Source organism: Scatophagus argus, chromosome 17 (genome assembly GCF_020382885.2).
Source record: "Scatophagus argus isolate fScaArg1 chromosome 17, fScaArg1.pri, whole genome shotgun sequence".
Classification (NCBI taxonomy): Eukaryota; Metazoa; Chordata; class Actinopteri; family Scatophagidae; genus Scatophagus; species Scatophagus argus.
Genome location: NC_058509.1, coordinates 694,286 through 711,148, shown reverse-complemented (window position 1 = coordinate 711,148; position 16,863 = coordinate 694,286). Strand labels below are relative to the sequence as shown.

The 16,863-nt window shown below is 47.8% G+C and overlaps 1 protein-coding gene across 4 annotated transcripts in view; it reads right to left on the bottom strand.

Moving 5' to 3' along the window:
- Positions 1-16,863, bottom strand: part of LOC124074341 (semaphorin-6D-like) — an 82,834-nt gene that overhangs the window by 18,222 nt on the left and 47,749 nt on the right. For all 4 annotated transcript variants that reach the window (XM_046417176.1, XM_046417173.1, XM_046417174.1 and 1 more), the window contains 12 exons: positions 16,113-16,169; positions 15,676-15,777; positions 12,051-12,141; positions 11,623-11,745; positions 10,810-10,898; positions 9,768-9,857; positions 9,431-9,558; positions 9,205-9,336; positions 8,940-9,095; positions 6,843-7,016; positions 6,621-6,761; positions 5,350-5,427 (listed from right to left, as the gene is read on the bottom strand). In XM_046417176.1, coding sequence (XP_046273132.1) covers positions 5,350-5,427; positions 6,621-6,761; positions 6,843-7,016; positions 8,940-9,095; positions 9,205-9,336; positions 9,431-9,558; positions 9,768-9,857; positions 10,810-10,898; positions 11,623-11,745; positions 12,051-12,141; positions 15,676-15,777; positions 16,113-16,169 — 1,361 coding nt within the window. The remainder of the gene's footprint in view (positions 1-5,349; positions 5,428-6,620; positions 6,762-6,842; positions 7,017-8,939; positions 9,096-9,204; positions 9,337-9,430; positions 9,559-9,767; positions 9,858-10,809; positions 10,899-11,622; positions 11,746-12,050; positions 12,142-15,675; positions 15,778-16,112; positions 16,170-16,863) is intronic.

Below are 16,863 nucleotides of genomic sequence, written 5' to 3'. Positions count from 1 at the left end.
CCGAGCATAAACCAACAATCACGTCACTGCTGCCACAGAGGTCATTAAATCTATGGCTGAGGCACTTCAGTGTTGAAAATACTCGAGACTTATCAAGTGCCTTAGGACTTGGACTTGACTTAGATGACTTGACTCTTCAATGACTTGATATATGACGTGAAGCTTCAGTCAACATGTGACATGTCCTGCAGCTCTTCAGCAGTTATGCAGGCCTTCCTCCAGCATGTTCAGCTCTGCCCAGAAACAGACTCATTTGTAAAACTGAAAGTCAGCACACTGTGATGAAGATCCGCGAGCTACATCATTTCCCGATGGTCTCGGTGAACACAAAGTCAGCTGTTATGTGAGTTTCAGCCTGACAGCAGCGATATTCAGCCCCGCTTACAGTCGTAAACCCTGGAGGAGCCGTGAGAGGCAGCAGGTGCTGAACACCCACAGCTGAGATTCAGTGGGCTTATTAAAGTCATGGAGGTAAGAGGTTTGGACTGAGGGAAGACGATGAAGGAATAATGACTGTCGTAATGAGACAGAGAGGAGAAGAGAAGGTTAATGCCAATGTGTGTGTGTGTGTGTGTTGGCTGCACAGTTGGATGAAAAGCAAACGCATTCAAGAGAAAAAGACATAACTCGGTATAAAAACTACATGGAGAGTACGAGCATCATGAGTGAGGTCACGATGGACAGGCTGGAAAAGGATCAAAATCCACACAGCAGCTCCTTGTGATCCTTCACTCCTCCGTCCTCATCAAAACCCGAGGCAGCGGAGACGCGTCAGCCATCTTTATGTCAGTGGAACTAAGCCAGAACCCTCGACTTGTCCAGCTGTGCGGGTTACCTCGTGGAGGTCTGTGGGCTTATGGGAAATGGTGTTTGTTAGGAATACTGAGATCAGGTTCTCGTTTACAAAACAACCTTAACTGAACATACGGAGTGAACAACACGACATGCTGCAGTGTCGTGATTCAGGCCAGTTTCCTTACTTATTTCATTTACTACAAATGCAAATGGGATTTTGAATGAAGTTTTCTGGAACAGAAGCAGCAAGTTACAGTTCCACTTTGTATCTCAGCCTCCATGGCTGCGCTGAAGCAGGTGTTTCAGGAACAAACGTCTGCGCTCACAAGCAGATGCTTCAGCGTGTGTGTGTGTTACACCACCTGTCGCTCTACCCTTGGATCAATTTAAACAGTATAGACAAACACATACACGGTCTCCAAGGAAACGTCTGACCTGCTGCCACGACAACCGAGTCCATCTGGTCTGTTTGTCCCTCTTCTTTCTCTCGTCTATTCTCACATTTTGTTCCTCCTCTCTACCTGCCGCCTCCTCCCCTCCTCTCACTTCCCTCTCTCCACTCTCTCTCCTCAGCTGAAGTTACGTAAGCTGTTAAACTTCCTTTCCTTTCAAACCCTCCATCTCTGTCTCTTTCTCCCTGGAGGAAATCTTATCAGCAGAAGTTTGGGAAGCCAAACTCACTTCAGCTCACAGATTTTCACTTGAGTGAAAGCCTGAATAATGTTTCTGTATGAACGCTTCAATCAGCTGTTCTGAGGTCAGGCTGTGCTGGTTCTCTCACTTGGTTTGTTTTTTGGAGAACAGACTTTAGTTTAATTGGTAAAATGTCCATCCTGGGATGTAAACTCTGCATGCCGAGCCTCCTCTGTGTCCCCGCTGAGGACGCTGCAGAGGCTGGACGGGGACAGGGACGGGGACGGGGACTCTGGATCAAACTCTGAGATGTTGGCACTTTAGTTGAGATTGTTTGGTTAAAAGGGTCCTGAACTGGTTTGATATTTCAGGCCTGCAGCCTGCAGGACAGACACTCCAACACCTGGAAACACCTGGAAACACCTGAAAACACCTTTTGATGTGTAAAAGTGACGTGAAGTGAAGTCCTTTCACGATGCAGAAAGTGTCAAAGTCCTCAGTGAACCTCCTGAAGCTGAAAGCCACTTCAGCGAAAGCAGAAGCGACCGTTTAAATAAAGCAGATAACTTTGACCGCCGTGGAGACAGAAGTGGAAGTCAGTAATGCGTCTGTATGTCTGCAGCTTGTTTTACTTGCTCTGACACAGATATCTGTATCTGATCTTGTTTCTGGAATTCTCCACCTCTAATCTTCGCTGTGCTTCCTCTTTCCTTTCCACCTCTTGCATCACCTCTTCGCCTCCCTCTCACTTTGCTTCCTCGTCTCTTTTCATTTCTGCCGACTGATCCTGTCCATTTCAATGTTGCTGCAGAGTCTCGTCTTCCTCGTCTGTCTGCCTCGTCTTTCTCGTCTTCCTCGTCTTTCTCGTCTTCCTCACCTGCCTCGCTGCGGTTGGCTGGATTAAAAATGCCACTCGTCTCTGTGGATATTATTGCTTCCACTGTGTGTATCATTTTCTGAAGGTGTCGACAGCATCAAAAGCAGATGAAGCAGACCCAAACAAAACCTCTGCTCCGCCACTGACCCTGTGGTCCGCCCAGAACTCCACCTAACATAGAGGAAATGGCAGCCCCACTGTGGGTCTGCAGGGCGATGAAGACAACAGCATGAACACTGAAATATTACGACTCAAACTGTAACCGTCAGAGATCCAACACTGATGTTAGCCTGTTGGAGGACTGAACTCGGACTCCTTTTCGTCTTTGTCTGTTGTCTGTCTCTTGTGAATCTCAGTTAACAGTCACTTCACACTTTTGGGAAATATTCTTTGACGGCAGTTTGCACATTTGGCTCCCTGCTAAGCAGCTCTAACTGGGATCGACGCGACCACCAGGCCGAACTCGCCCTCTGCTGACCGAGCGGGCGTGAAAAGTCGGATCTCTCACAGAGAACTCAGGACCCCCGCGAGGCTCAGCGAGCCACCGATCGATGTGAGGAGACGGGCGAATATAAAGACCGAGTGCACATCTACACGGGGACTGTGTGTGTGTGCTGGAATATTTGTGTTTGGCTTTGATTGCGTTCACGTTTGATGGAGGTTCAGACAGTCTGGATTTATGAAACACGAAGCTGTGAATCGGCCTGTACCCATAAATCATCCACCTTAAGAGTTAAGACCCACACCTCAGCCCCCCTCCACCTGTGTGACAGAGTCCCACCCACTGCTCATCAGTCCTGAGTGATAAACCTACTGAGGCAGGTGTGACGACTGGTGCCTGAACCTGGATTTATGTATCTGTGTTTGCTGTGGGATCCTGACTCTGTGTGTGTGTGTGTGTGTGTGTGTGTGTGTGTGTGTGCACTCTGTGTGGCTCATCTGTGGAGAAGGTCTTCAGCAGAACAAAGGGCAAAGTGCAGGCGGCTGACAGTCAATGGAGCAGAGAAATTCCTTCAGGTGCTTCTTTAAACTCCCAAAAGATTGTAGTTTGACTCTAAATTCAAGACACGAGAGTCAAGCCTGAAGATGAAATCCCCCGTGTTTCTGTGCTCGAGTCCATCAATATGCCACACACACACACACACTCTCACGCTGCGGCGAGTAGCTTCTGAAATCCAATGTGTTCCCTGGCACCACCCTCCAATCAATAACTCGAGTGTGTCAGGTAGCTCGCGCCCACTCCACAACACTTCATGACAATCGATCTGTGGCCAAAGTCGTCGGTGATCCGAAGATCAAAGTGATATTATTTTCATATTCTTCTCTGGAGGGAGGAGTTGTTTCGATCCCGAGGGAGCCGCAGAGCGCCGGCTGCCTCCTCATCTGTAAATATAATCAGCCCTAAACTCCTGCAGGTCGACAGAGTTGTTTTTCTGTCCACCGCCGCAGGAGAGAATAACTAATCACACCGTATGTTCACGTATCTGCAGCCACAGCGGTGCGGCGATTAGCAGCCAGCGCAATCAGAGGACGTTTTAAGACGAAGCTGCAGACGGCAGCACATCACGTCCGTTCTGTGTGGATCCCACTGAGTAAAGCAGATTAATGTCACTATATGAGATTTTCTCCACTGTAAATATAAAAACTGGTGTAAGGTCACAGGACCAAGCCGGGCCGCACTCAGAAGGCTGCGATGAAATGAGCTGCCTTCATCACACTCGTATGATCAGCTGACCTGTGGGTGTGTCTCTTTATATCCATATCCAACATAACTGCTGATCTCAGCTGCTGTCCCCCAGTCACCTGAGGGGACCCTGTGGGGCTCGCCGGCTTTGTGATCCACAGATCAGTGATGGAGGACCAGCCGAGCTCGCCGGCGGTCTGCCAGCGTCGGGGCTCGGAGACGATGCCTCAGTTTCATCACATTTAAAACCTCCAGCATGTAAACACGAGACACTTCCTGTTTGTTTTTTGGGGGACAGTCGACAAACTGCTTCGAGTACCAATCCAGTTATTTATAGAGCAGCGAAGATGACTCATTTCCTTTATGAGCGTTTATGACTCAAGCATCGCCCCTCTGTTTGCTGAACGCAGCACTGCTGTTTTGGAAGTCAACACTGCAGCTTCTCTGGGTAGGAAGCGGTTCGTTAGTGTGTCGACCTGCCGCTCGAGGCCGTCATTACTCTGCCTTCGCCTGCCTTGTGTCAGCAGTGGTGCGATGGAGAGCGAAGATTTTGTTAGCATTAAGCCTCCGACTGAGTGTGATTTAAAGGAGCAACCTGTAAAATATGGCCAGAATTCAAAGGTAGCCCCAAAAATACAGGAGGCAGAGTAACTGCTAACTGCTGCTCGCTGTACTGCTACTCAAGGAAAACAAGCGTAAGAATACTTGCTTTGCTTTCTGGACATTTTGTGAGTTTGTTTTGTTTCGTGGCAAACTCTAACACGCTAAGTATGCTAACGTCAGTAGATATCTCTGCTACACAACACAGAGACGTCTGTGACACAACGTCAACACTGTTGATGTCGTTTTGAAGGGTTCAAATGAAGACTTGTTTCAGCTTTAACACCACAGCTAACTGACAAAGTGGCTAATGGGAGAATGTGACAGTCAGAAAGCTTTGAAGCTTTTAGTCAGGTAGAAATGACTGGGAGAGAGTGAGCTGTGCGTCTATTTTCTGCGTGATGCCACCAGCACAAACTCCTGGATGTTTACTGCACTTGGAGAACACACTCAGCTTCACTCTGAGTCCTTTTCAACAAAGTTTTATAGCAAGAAACTTATAGCGACGCAGTCCACTGCTGCTGACATCCATTTTAACATTTGTTCCCATTACGATTCCCCATCCATCCCTCCGCTCCGGCTGCGAGTGCGAAAGGCATCGTGCATTTACATCTCTCAAACGTACGACCCTTCACTGGCAGCGGCAGAAATACGAGCGGAGCCGTCAGAGCTTTATTAGCTGCCTGACTGATGACGGCTGAGAGGAAAGAGGGAACAAAAAAGTGGAAAGAAAGAAAGAAAATGAGGAAGTGACACGTACTTGAAACCTGGCGCCATGTTGGCGCAACTCCCGGTCCGCAGCCAGATGCAGTATGGGTCACGAGAGGCCAGGCAGGCTCTGCAGAAAGGAGGAGGAGAAGAAGAAGAGGTATGAATCCATCTATCCAGGTGGTGTCAGGTGACACCTTCTAAACTACAGGAGTGCAAGAAGAGACGACTGTTTCCAAACATTTTACTACAGCGGCGGGGGGAAGAGCGGCGGGACAGGCAGGATGAGACAGGAAGAAGGACGAGAGAGACAATAAAGTGAAAGACAATAAGAAAGAAAAGAGAGAGAGAGAGAGAGAGAGAGACCACATGCACACCATCAGATGAGATCAGCGAGAACTCAAAATCTCTGCGTCCCTCAGAGTTTACCTGCTACCTGGAGGCTTGCATCACATCCTGTCTCGATACACGTAAGCGTGTTGGAGCGCGTGCACACGCTTCAGACACTTTTAGCTCAGTGGCTACGGTGAAGATTTCAGCATGAAAAGGGGTTTAAATAAGCTCAGTCTGAGGCTTTCTGAGAAGAGCACTGATGAAATGTGTCGAGTTGACCGTTCAACGTTTTGCTTTCAAGGCCGTTAATAAACGTGTTTTGGGAACGAGTCATGTTTTACTGTCGGGTGGAAGCAGCACACTTTTCAAGTCTATTCTTTGCAGACGGAGCCACACCTCAGTTACGCCAAGTTCCACCTCCGACTCGAGTCCATTTGTCGAGTCTGCACCCCGGAGGAGGACGGAGATGATGAAGACACCCAGAGAGGCTACGTCTTCTTCACGGTGATGGAGACACAGCTGGTGGAAGCCTCTCTGTACCTCCACAGCTGTGCTAACACATCACATGGGCTGGCATTCATTCATCCTACTCACTAATTAAAATGAGCCTGATTAGTGGCTGCGTGTGCGTGTGCGTGTGCGTAATGAATGTGCTCTAATTTGGGCACTGAGTTCTGTTCAGTCTAATGACGTCTATAAATGAGGCTCTTTTTGTTCGTGTTTCTGACTTTTCAGACTCGGCATCCCCATTTCCCCCGTCACACACGTGTTCGCTTCTGCAAAACTGATTATGTTGCCAAATTAAGCTCCATGTATTAGTGTTCAAAAAGATTTTCCCATTTGGATTTTTGGATGTTCTCCAGAATGAACAAATTTGCTGATTTCTGTTGTGCTACGTTTGCGCGTTTTTGTAACACAACGAGGCTTTTAATCTGGTTTGAATAGAAGACAAAAGCAGCTCGAGGACTCGTTTCGGTCCCGTTGTCTTACTTTCTACAGGCTCCGTGTCGGCTGCAGCGGCTCAGCGGCACTCTGATGACACAGCTGCTGAAGGCCACGAACAAGGCATGATGGTCTTTATCCAGCTCCAGTCCCAGAACTCTCCTGTCCTCCTGACCCTGAACGTTACACCTGGACACAGACAGGAAGCAGAATATATGAATATGGATTTTAAATGGTTAAATGGTGGCGAGTACGAGAACCAGGTCTTACTTGGACGGGTTGTAGACATCGATATCCTCCAGCAGTTTGGATCCGAAGCTGTCGTTGGGATGAGTGCTGGCCAAAACCTTCAGGACTCGGCCGTCGTCCGAGCCCAGGAACATCACAGTCCGGTCCTTGGAGGGGCCGGCGGAGACGTCCACCACAATCTGAGTCAGCTTGGACCTGAGAGGAAAGAAATGTTCAGTGATCTGCAATTAGGCAGAGGAAAACAGAAAGCATACTGCACTGTGACCAGAGTAAAAATACTGTGAATGTCTTCATACCAGAACGCACCGCAGCGATACGACCAGCTGGGCGCCTCATATTCCGTGAAGCGTAAAGTTTAGTAAAGTGTGAAAAGTGATTATTGGGACGTCCACAGGTGAGACATTTGCTAAAGAAGACTGGGACCCGGAGCTCGTCCGTCTTCACTTCACCCTCTGCACACCAACTCACATTAAAATAAACTCTCACTCACTCGGTTCTCAAAGGGCCTGCTGGGGCATCATTTACTGTTCAGCCTTACAGTGCGAGTGCAGGGCAGGCTGCCCCGACTGCCCCACGCTGGTGTTACATAACAGGGTGACACACGGCCATCATCATTAACTGGGTCAGCGTGGGCCTTTCCGGAGCCGAGGCTAATTCGAACGCCGAATTAAGAGTCTCATTCCCATTCCAGACTGGTAATTAGGATCCATCAGAAACTCATTTCAAACCTGCAGACGCAGATTAGAAAAGGTCAGAGATTTTCAGAGACGGAGGGAAACTTCCTGTGAGCTGGCGACTAATCAGAGCCGATGCTGATGATTATCCTTCCTCCTTCAGGTCGCAATGGTGGATTCACTGCCTCTCAGAGCTGCAGTAACTTTAAAACTCGCCTCTTCGGGGTACAGCTGACATTCTCCGACTTCCACTCGGATCTCCTGCTCAATCATTTAGCTCCCAGGAGCATTTTGTTCCTTTTGTGATGTGGTGAGACTAAAGCTGAAACTCGACTCCCTGCTGGTTGATACCAGTTCAGCAACTGCAGTTTGACATACATGCATGGATGGATCGATTATTTAGAACAACTATTGAGAAATTAAGTGAAAAGTGACATGTGGACACGTGCATTGTGACCTGTCCAGAGACACAGTCCAGTTCTGTCCTCACAGGGAGGACCTGAGGCCTGAGGGACAAATGATGTCCTCAGCCTGTCCGTGGGGCAGAGACACCAGCCTGTCACCCAGTGTGCTGCTCCGCCTGTTGGAGGTGCAGTGCAGAGGGTGATGGACGTCGTTCATTATGGACCTGACATTTCAGATTTCTACATTAGATGATGAGATATGTTAAAAACTCCCAGCTCTGCAGCTCAGCGCCTCTGACATTCGACGACGAAGATAATTTCGCTGTTGCAGCTTGTAAATCAATGTGCCAGAGCTGAACGCGGATGTCTACAAACACGAAACGCAGACGTGACGATCCGTCTCCGAGCAGCAGAGCAGGGAGGGAGAAAAGCCGCCTTATCGTCCAACACAGATCAGCCAGTGAGTAACAAGTAAATAAAAGTGCACTCGGTGTCACAGTGTGACAGACAAGTCAAAATCAGATCGGAGGCGTCGCACATATTTTTAACATTCAGGGAGTGCGAGGAACTGAGTGATGAGTCGATATCTGCTGGATGACACACACTGTGTGTGTGTGAGCTGGGCTTAGTGATGGACGCTGCTGAGAGACCACATCAGATGTTCAGCGTGTTGACCACTGTCAGAATCACTGCTGCCTTTTGCTCTGGCTCTGATGCAGCCGCCTCTCGCCGCCTCACTCAACGCCATCAAACTGTCATCACAGCCTGCTGAGTCAGGACTTTAACATCTTGACGCTGTGAAAACAAACTGTGAAACACGAAGAAGTGGCTCAGAACAGACTGGGAGTCGCACGTAGTACAGCCCGAGGAGGACTGTGAGCTCAGGTTCAGCTTCAGCGCCAGCCGACCCAGCGCTGACGCCCTGATGCGTCTGACCGCATCTGACTGCAATCAGACGAGTGCAAAGGGCTGCTGTCGCCCTGAACGCGGTCTTGCAGGAACTGCTCAGCCGTCACATCTCATTTCTGTGTCTGCGTTACCTGCTGGAGGTCCTGGTGAAACAGGGCCGGTCGTTGACGGAGGGAACGGCTTCGTCCATCAGAGGGTACGATTTGATAAAAGTCAGGGTCTCGTCTGGGAACTGAACTGAAGACTTGTAGTCTGCAGCGGGACCATCACCCGCACACGTACCAGGCCTGCAGACCGGAATTCAAAGCACACAGAAACACAACATGGTTAACCTGCTTTCAAATAATTTCGGATTCAGGTAACCCTGAACACTCCGTAATCCGGTCGGTGTCTCACCTTGGTCTGGGAACCTGCTCGTCAGGTACCGGAGTCCAGGACAAGTCACTGGTCCGCTGCTCCTTGAACTTCCCGTTGAAGACTTTCTCTATGTCGTCCATGTAGAAAGCGCACACCGCTGAGCCGGGGATACTGCAGAGAAAGATTCAAACTCAACGAGCTGCAACAGATTCAGAGAAGAAGAGCAAACCGGAACTGGACAGAAGACACGCTGTGTGATGTGTACCTGTTGGCCTGAGTGGTGAAGACCCCGACCACCGCAGGCCTCTGGTTGATCTGCAGCACGTTGGTGAGGGACTGAAGAACGTCAAAGTAGAAAAACGAGTCTCCAGGAACCGAACAGTTCAGACGAGCCTGAACACACACACACACACACACACACACACACACACACACACCCCCGCCATTAAAAATGTGCCTCCACTATAATGAGACCAGACAAAAGCCACAAGCAGACACCAGTTTGCTTCACATTGTCACGTCCTCCATTATTTTCACACATGAGGACGCCTCACTTGCTGTGTGGCCTCGAGAGAAGGACGAGAATCAGAGTGTGAAGTCACCTTCAGGAAGGAAGTCCAGTATCTCTCCAGAACTCTGGGAGAGCCTCCGTTATCGTTCTTACAAACACGAGCGACTCGAGAAAACACCACCTGGAGGACAGCGAGAAAAGGATTAAAGTTTATTTGTCAAGGTGTCCTCCTCGTCTTGGTCTTTAGGAATCCCTTAAAGTCGTTTAAACAACCGCACAAAAGATCTCAGCAACCAAAGCGAGACGACAACTGAAGGCACCTGCGACTCTGAAGCACAACACGCCAGACCGTATGGAACCAAACGAAGAAAATGAAGAGTTTGCCGCCACCAGAGAACCAATAAATGAGAGAGGACAGAGATTCCTCTCTCCCTCAGTCTAACCTCAACGCCTCCTTCAGGCGAGGTAGACTTTAGAGGTCTTCATCGGCGTTCTGTCACGTTCCTTCCTGAGTGTTTGTGTTTGTTATCATCTGTGGATCAAGTTTACTTCCTGTGTTCTGCGACCGCTTCCCTCGTCCCTCCACTTTGGTTTTCTTGTCTTCTGACAAACAAAGGGTTACCGTGGAAACTGAACAACTGCTCTAAAATCTGTGCAGTAAATGCTACACATTAACTCAAGTACTGTACTTAAGTACAATTTTGATGTAATTGTACTTTACTCGAGTATTTCCATTTTCTGCTACTTTATATTTTTACTCCACTTTCACTTTACAGATTCAGTTATATAATACAAAATCCGATAAAGACATTGTGATGTAATATCACAGATCCAAATAAAACTACTGATCTCTGCAGTATTTCTACACTGTGATGTGAGTACTTCTTCTTCCACCTCACTCATCCCCAGTAAATCTGTCTCTGGCTCTGACGGTCTGTTCTGTCAGGGCTCCCTCCTCCGTGGATCCTCCTGAGGCTTTGCTTTTGAACCTGTTTAAGGGTTTTTGGGAGGTTTTCCTGAATCGAGACGCATCACGATTGTGATTTTGGGTTTTAAATCAAGCTGACTTGACTTCACGGCTGTGGATTATATGGATAATGTATAACATTGATCTGAATAGCAGAGCGCCGTACCTTGCCCAGGGCCGTGTACTCCACTGCGATCTCACTGAGGAAGAAGTAGACAAAGTTGCCGTAGTCGATGGCGTGCAGGAAGTGAGGCTCTGCAGAGAGAAGAGGGGGGGTCATCGATTTCTTCTGTTTTCAAGGAAAAACACACCACCGTCGGTCTGTGGTTTGCAACACCTTCCTGCAGTTATCTGGTGATAAAACGTTTTTCCTCCTGCATCGCCTGCTTTACTCCACAGTCACAACTCAAAACAGTTCAAGACCCGACTGGCGAGCTTCAACAAACTCCACTGGATTTACGGTCAGTGATCGCAGACGGTGGAAGAAACAGAAACATCAGTGAGACATGCTGACACGAGCGAGAGGATCAGTAACTGAAACGACTGTAAACCGATTAGTAAAGTACAGGAGCTTATTTTTTAACGCTGAGATCAGTTAAGTAGTGCGCCAGTGCGAGATATCAGAGCTTATTCTTCATAAAGGTTTAACTGAAAACGAGACGAGATGGTGGTATTAAAAAAAACAAATTAACGACCCTTTTTGTCGTCTTTTGTTTGCACATACAAGAATTCTTTACAAGTACCCTGAGAAAAACATTTCCAGGATACTGTTGATTTGAGGTCATAACGTTTGATGAATCTTCAGTATCAAATCAACTAAACGGTTTGCTGTGTTCACTCTGAACCTGATGTGTGCAGCGACGGTTTTGCTCTGAGTCTCCGGTTGAGTCTTTGGGAACTCAAGTCTAAATAAACTTCTGAACTAAACATTAAGTGAGTTGGTTGCGTTTGTGAAGCTGCTGTTTCCACTGAGTCTCACCTCTGAGCCACTTGGAGTCATACTTGACTGTCCTGAGGACGGGTCGGCCGTCTCCCAGGCTCCTGTAGATGACGGCGTCACTGGCCAGGAAGTCCGTCATGGTGGCCGAGTAAAAATCACCCCCTGAGAACCCAGTTGACACGTTCACAACGAGAACCTGAACGCCTCTGGAACACTGAAGTTATGGATTTACTTCAAAACAATCCACAAGTTAATTTGTGCTGTTTTTCTGTCACTCATTTTGACGAGTTTTAATTTCTCCAAGTGCTCTCAAGTAAAGTTACATCACCTGCTAACACAATACAGAGTGTATTTTAATCACTTTTCTGATTCTGGTTTGGTCAGTTATTAGACTGAGGTGATAAAATGATTATTTTCACGGTTTATACGAGATATTTCTGCAGCACCTGAAGTCAGTTTTGACTCACCAGCAAACAGTCCGACGTTGGACTGACCGGACTCGAAGGGACAACGAGCCTGACCGACCACTTCCTCCCCGACCTGCTCCAAGGAGCTCATCTGAGAGAGGGAGAAAGTGTAAATACTCCTCAGTTTTCCAACAATAAGATGAAAATAGTACAAACGAAACTCTAAAAAAGTTCCGAGCAAAGAAAGTGGTGGAGTCTGAAAGCCTGCAGTCACGGCTTCGTGCTGCCGCTGAGGTGTAGTTTGATAAACTGTTGGATGATGAGTGCTAACGGTGTTCAGACGATAACAATGCTGCTAATCAGCTGGTGCCAGTTCAGCAGGGACTCGCTGCATGTCGCTGAGCTGATAATAACACAGTGACAGCTGAGCTGATGAAGCACACATCTGCTCAGGTACGACCTTCTGTCACAAATCTAACAGCAAAATAAGGTACAAAACCGAGCCGCTTTTGTTCTGTTGGCTGCTGTCACAGAGCTTCTCACTTCCGTCCTTTAAACGTACCATATGAGCACGCAGTTCAGACACAAACCACCAGTAAACGCTCACACACTTTCACTACAGGAACAGCTCGCAGCTCCAAGACCGCGATGCTAACTGACCGAAGAGTGTCGTCCTCGGGCAGGACGTCTGGACGTCTACATGATCTTTGAGGAAAAGCCTAAAACACCAAAGAACAACTGGCTGTGATGAGTGCCATCATTCCTCCACCAACACCTGAGCAGGACTCTTTGCTCCCATTGGTCAACGTCACCAACACGTTGTGGAGAAGGCAAAAATGACGAGGAGAACAGATTTGGGTTTTTATGCTTCGACTTGCTGCTGAATGAGCCTGAAACGAGCGCACAGACGTGGATGCTGGATCAGACCAAATCAAATGATACAGAACGGATATGACAGGCTGCTGTCCTCGTCCCGCTGTCACTACCTTCCGTCCGACATGGCGTATGGATGGCGTCCGTGTCTTAACAGAACTCTGTGGAACGAGGCGAGACGCACACAGCACGCAGCACACAGCATCTCCTTTGCTCTGAGTACATCCGTGACTGCACAGCAACACACTCGACCGACACCGTCACAAAATCTGCTGACGGGACACAGAGACCGTCAGGGTGGTGTTCTGAGACCAACCTCACGCTAAACACCACGAGACTTCAGCAGGACACGAGCCACAGAGTCGCCCTCCTCTGCATTAACGGGGCACGTGAGGACAGACTTTACATTTTAGGATTAAATCAGTGTATTTGAAGTGAATTCCTGTTCGTGTTGTGTTTTGTGTTTTATGCTTTATACATCAGCAGAGCAGCTCCACACACTGCCCTGTATTCAAACATACAACAACCACAACACCCTGAATCTTTTATCTCAGCTGATTACATTACTGATAAAGCTACTGTTAATATTTCCCTGTCTGGCAGCTGTATTGATGCTGATGGAGGAGGAAAGCCTCATGACTACACCCGTCTGTGACCTTCACCCTCGGGCAGCTGAGTCTGTCTGCGAGCGCTGGACTCTCTGACCTCGGTCTCTGGTTTTAATTCTCTGTTCATCTCATCATGAAGCCGGGTGAAGGCGAGTGAATCTCCCCTCAAATTAAATTAAACATTTCAACACAAACTTTAATTAGGCGCTTTTTCTTCTTTATTTATCTCTGACAGTTTCTGCTTAGCAGTCGTACCGCAGCGGCTGACCTTCGTTTCCATCGTTATCTGAGTCTGTGTACATCCATCCATTCCAGCTGTCACAGGAAGGTGCATGAAATTAAAAGCCCCAGTGGGATCGAACGTCTTCACTTAGAGACGACGTGACCTGCTGCTGTCCAAAACTCAAAAGTCAAAGTCAACCTGAAGTCCCCACAGTTCAGCCATAAAAACATCACCCAAAATAAAAAGAGCACAGAGTCCGAGTTCTGCCCTCAGAAATCAGCACTCAATCAACAAAACCACTTAATCGACTGAGGTTAAACAAAAGGTTAAATCAGTGTGATCATCAGAGCGGCCGCCTGCCTTCAACGCTCTGATTTGATTGAGGCAAAACGTTGAATTGCGTGAACATCAACCGAAGAAAAGACACTAAAACGATTCTGTGATCATGTCAGCTCATACCGGGTGCTCTGGATGGGCGCCACAGTGCAGAGCTTCAACCGTGTCGTGTCCCCCTTCATGAGCGAGCTTTTCACAGCAGTTTGACCAGGAAACACTAACCAAGTCCACTTTATAGCTTTTCTGGACCTTTAGATCGAAACAACTTTATTGCATTTCAAACATGTTTGTCTATCACTTTAATCCACTTCAGTCTGTCTAAAATATGCTCACTGATTGTGTGTAAAACTGCAGCTTCTTGAGTGTTTGAAAAGCTCTTGAATTCCTTGCTGTTCTTTAAAAAGCACAAGCTGTTTTTATTTTGTGCCCTCAATCAGGAAATGAAAGCAGCCGTCGCTGCTTTTCCAAGCGTCTGCGTATCTCATTTTAGCTCCAAACTTTGACAGGAAGGAAGAAAAGCTCCTCGTCTTCAGGTAAACGTGTTGTTTTTCTGCTAAACGGGGTCAGCGCCTGTCAGTCAAACTTCCACCGCTGCAGCAGCATGAAAAGAGGAACACGACTCGGGATTGACGCGTCAAATTGTGGCTTCTGTTGAAAGTGTTTTGTTTGGTCTTGACGAGGAATCTCGAGCTGCCTGACACTTTCAATTAGGAGTTGGAGCCGCTGAACGGGTGGAGGGAACGCAGTCGGAATAAAATCCATCTCGCCCCTGCGCCCCGTCTCTCTGCTCATTAACCCAACGTTAGTGATGATGTGTTTGGAAATCCAACAGCTGAGAGGTTAATGGGCGGGTTAGCAACAGCACTAACACACAGCAAGAGAGACTCAACATGAACACACACATGCAAAGCAGAGCACACTGCTGCTGCGAGATACTCCTGTGTAGGGAAGGTTATACACTACACAGACAAAAGTATCCACACACACCACTTCATGGACCTGTTCCTCAGGGTTTGGGCTCGGCCCCTGACTTCCAGTGAAGGGAAATCTTAATGATTCAGCACACCAAGACATTTTGGACAATGCTATGCTTCCAACTTTGTGGCAACAGTTTGTTGAAGGCCCTGAAATGTCATTAAAATCCCTGCTGGTGTAAAGGTCAGGTGTCCCAATACTTTTGTATATGCTCTATATATTATATTCAAACAGCAGCTTCTTCATTTGTTGTTTGTCCAAAGCAACAATTAGTCCCTATTAGAATTGATGAGAAACTAAAACAGTAAGTGCTCAACTAATTCCTGTACTAAAATGAACTTCCTGTTCATATCTACATGAAAAAACACAAAACGAATCAGGAGCTCCTCAGCCGCAAGGCTTTACGTTTGCATTTCTGGTCTCATTTGAGAGGGAGGAAGCCAATGAATCCAGTTTGCAGTAAGATAACCACTCAAAGCACTCAGAACATTTACCTGAATAGGTGTGTGGGGGCTTTAAATGACTCTCCTGTTGGACAGAAACCCTCTCAGCACTAACAGCACTCACGTTTACTCCCCTGGACAGAAGTGTCGGCTGAATCGAGGTAAACGCCACAGAGGGACATTAAGACTCTGCCGGTCCACTGCGGGACGGACAGGTGGTTACTTACCTTGTAGTTTCGGCAGGTGGGGTTGAAGGCGTTCGTACCGCAAGCGAAAAGCGTCTCGTCGTTTCGAGGCACCAACACTTTGACGTAGTTGTAGCACTCGTCCTGAAACACAAACACACCCGACAGAAAAGTGAGCGACAGCCCTCATCCATCACAACACGATACGGCGTGATAAAATCTTTACAAGGATGAAACGTCTTCAAAACGTTCCCCGAGCCGCCACAGTCTCACAACTTTATCTTTAATGAGAGAAAGTATCAACACTTCTCATTTATCAAGTGTGTCAGGTGTGTACAGAGCCTCTCCAACGTCTGGTTCTTTACTCATTAAACCACTACAAACACAACACATACATAAAGTGAGAATAAGGAGGTTTGGAGGTGAAGAGGAAACAGGAGTGCAGGTAAGAGGAAGAAGAAAACGGATAAGAAACTCACGCTGTTCTTCCCCCTGACGGTGCACTTGCTGACATCTTTGGATCTCCAAGTGAGCTTCTGAAACACAGGAACAGGAAGTACTGAGTGTGATCTGGAGCGAAGGGTGTAATTTCCTCTGAACTGTGGAGCCAACGTTCCCATCAAGAGTTTTTTGGTTGAGACATAAACACGAGCACGCAGGTGAGCAGGAACATGAGTCACAGCACAGATTTGCTTGTCAAGATTCAACAACGTTTAAGTCAATGCAAAATATTTGTGTGGGTTTACTGTGCGACAACTAATTGGTTTCGCTCATGCATTTGCTCCAGCAACCTGGACCGTCCTAAAAGCTCTGAGGCAATTCTGACTCACAACGTAATGAATTAACCCGCAAGTAGCTGAACCTGAGTCATCTGAGGTAACTACACCCAAACCTCTAGGCCACAGGGGCAGCCTTGGCCAAGAGTGGCCGGCTGATGTGCCCTTGAGCAAGGCACTTAACCCCCCAATATGCTCCCCGGGCGCTTGATGCTGCCCACTGCTCCTGTGTGTGTTTCACTGCATGTAATTTGCCGGGTGTTGCATGTGTGTGTCCAACTAAGGATGGGTCAAATGCAGAAGACAAATTCAGTGTGTGTGTGTAAAAATATATATACTGTCAATAAAGTGATTCTGCTTCTTCTTCTTCTTCTTGATCTGATGGATGGAGTATTTGTAACCTTCACAAAACCAACGCCACAGCTGCGCGTGCTGTGAGTCGTAAACGCGACAT